Here is a 2,020-nt window from a genome sequence, read left to right as displayed (position 1 = left end):
ATATCACTCGATGTACATCTGGATATGGTGTGCATTCTTCGGCATTCGGTATGGTGCGGTATTGGCACATAATATCCTGAGCATCATAATTCGGTTGCATTCATATGATCAATGATGGCTCGTTAGATAATGGAATCATCTTCACCTGGCTTCAATTGTTCTTGTGTACTTCGAGGATGCTCTCTACAGGTGCAACAACTCCGCGTCGATCTTATCTGGTATACAGCTACTTGGTGTCAGGATTAATACTACATGGCGTCTTGATTAGAGCCAGTTTCTTCAATGCAGATTCAAGCCATTGTTTCTGAAGTGAAGGAAGAAAAAACATGAAAAAGATAAAATGCACTTGACGAAGCCATTTCAATTCTGAAATTACTTAAATGTCTTTAAAGCTTATATATAGTTAACGTAGATTAATTACGTAATAGTGCATTAATTAATGTGTTATTTCTTAGTATACGACGTCATTCAAGTAACATCTCTTATATTAACAGGTGTTTTACGAAGGGACAAAATGTAAAACAACGCCATATTTAATTATCCATCTTACAATTGCAGACAAGTAATTACTGTTCCTCATAATGATTCTTCTGCATTGCTTCAATTCCTTTTTCTGATTGAAGTAAAATTTACCAAACAAATATTTAGACTAAATAAGAATTCAAATTAAAGCCAGCTAATTTTATAAATAATATTATTTTTCATTTGCAGACTATTTCATATTTTCTTCATGTGAAATGACGTGATTTTTATAAATGTACCGCGAAATCAATTTAATTCTCAATAAAAACTACATCCATCAACATTTGAAACTAAAATTTGAATTTATTATTATTATTATTATTACTATTATTATGCTATGTTCTGTCATTATTATCAAAACTAAAAGCATCTCATAAAAAAGGATACTTTTACATAAACGCATATATTTATTTATATACAATCAATTATTATGTTGTACATCACGTTATATATAAAAAATAAAATTTTATTTTCGGAAACTGCAATAAGATGCTTTAATTATTGTTCATAAAATAAAAAAACATATATGAAAAAATGAATCTAATTTTGAGACTGTGTGCATTTTAAAAAATTTAGTTTTATATAATATTACTGCAAGCCTGCGTGTTAAAAGCAACATTTTCATTTTGGGCCAATCTTCATGCAGTACTGCTAAAAACACATTATGTAAGCAAATGAACTATCGAATAATAATTAAATTAAAAAAATTATTCAATTAAGTGCAATATTAAAGCATGCAACACTAATATTTCTAGCTTAAGCATTAGTTTTTTGATAAAACGATTCTTACATTTAACCCTTTGATGGATTGTTGGGGTGGAGCCCACCCCAGGGGTTTTCTTTTCGCCGCATTCTGTCAATTTTCATTTTTACAGTCTGAAGCTATTTGACATCTCTTTTGAAACAATAAGACATATTTTGAAAAAATTTTCAATGTTCCAGGAACTTTTGTTCGGTCTACAGAACATCGTAAAGTTAAAAGGTACGTTGTTGGATTGTTGGGGTGGGACCCACCCCACTTTAGAAAAAGACGTGTAAAAAGCTGGAGGTAAGTTAAATTTCTATGAAATTTATTTTATTGGATAGTTCAAAAAATTCGGTACATGATGGTATCAAAGTATTTCCAATTTTAATAATTTTAAAGCCTTTTATTGGCAAAAAATGCGACAAAATTTTGGTTAAAAAATCGTCTTTTTTCAGTTTTTTTCTTCGCGTGGACTTAATTTTGTAAAATTCGTGAAACAAATTACATTATTGAATAGAGCACGTTATTCTGCACATTTTGATACCAAACTCAGGTCTATAGTCATTTTTTTGGTTCTGAAAAGACTTCGTTTATCTAAGCCCTTTCTATAGTTTTAACATAAACATATGGAAAAGTGTTGAGCAGGAAATCGATATCCCACATTTTTTTTGATTTCAGTATCTATTATTTATTTATTTTTATGTAGTGTTTGATTAAAATTTCATTATTTGAAATAAATTTTAAGTCTCATTT

The 2,020-nt window shown here is 29.3% G+C and overlaps 1 protein-coding gene across 1 annotated transcript; it reads right to left on the bottom strand.

Annotated features, from left to right (window-relative positions):
* Positions 1-7: 7 nt before the first annotated feature.
* On the bottom strand, positions 8-100 carry Tsp_12398 (conserved hypothetical protein; the record flags this gene model as incomplete). Its single annotated transcript, XM_003370836.1, has 1 exon — positions 8-100. A coding segment is annotated over exon 1 (93 nt), but the record flags the coding sequence as incomplete, so codon positions are not given.
* Between the last annotated feature and the right edge of the window lie 1,920 nt (positions 101-2,020).

This window comes from Trichinella spiralis (assembly GCF_000181795.1).
Source record: "Trichinella spiralis strain ISS 195 chromosome Unknown Scfld466, whole genome shotgun sequence".
Classification (NCBI taxonomy): Eukaryota; Metazoa; Nematoda; class Enoplea; order Trichinellida; family Trichinellidae; genus Trichinella; species Trichinella spiralis.
This window is presented reverse-complemented; position numbering and strand designations above follow the sequence as displayed.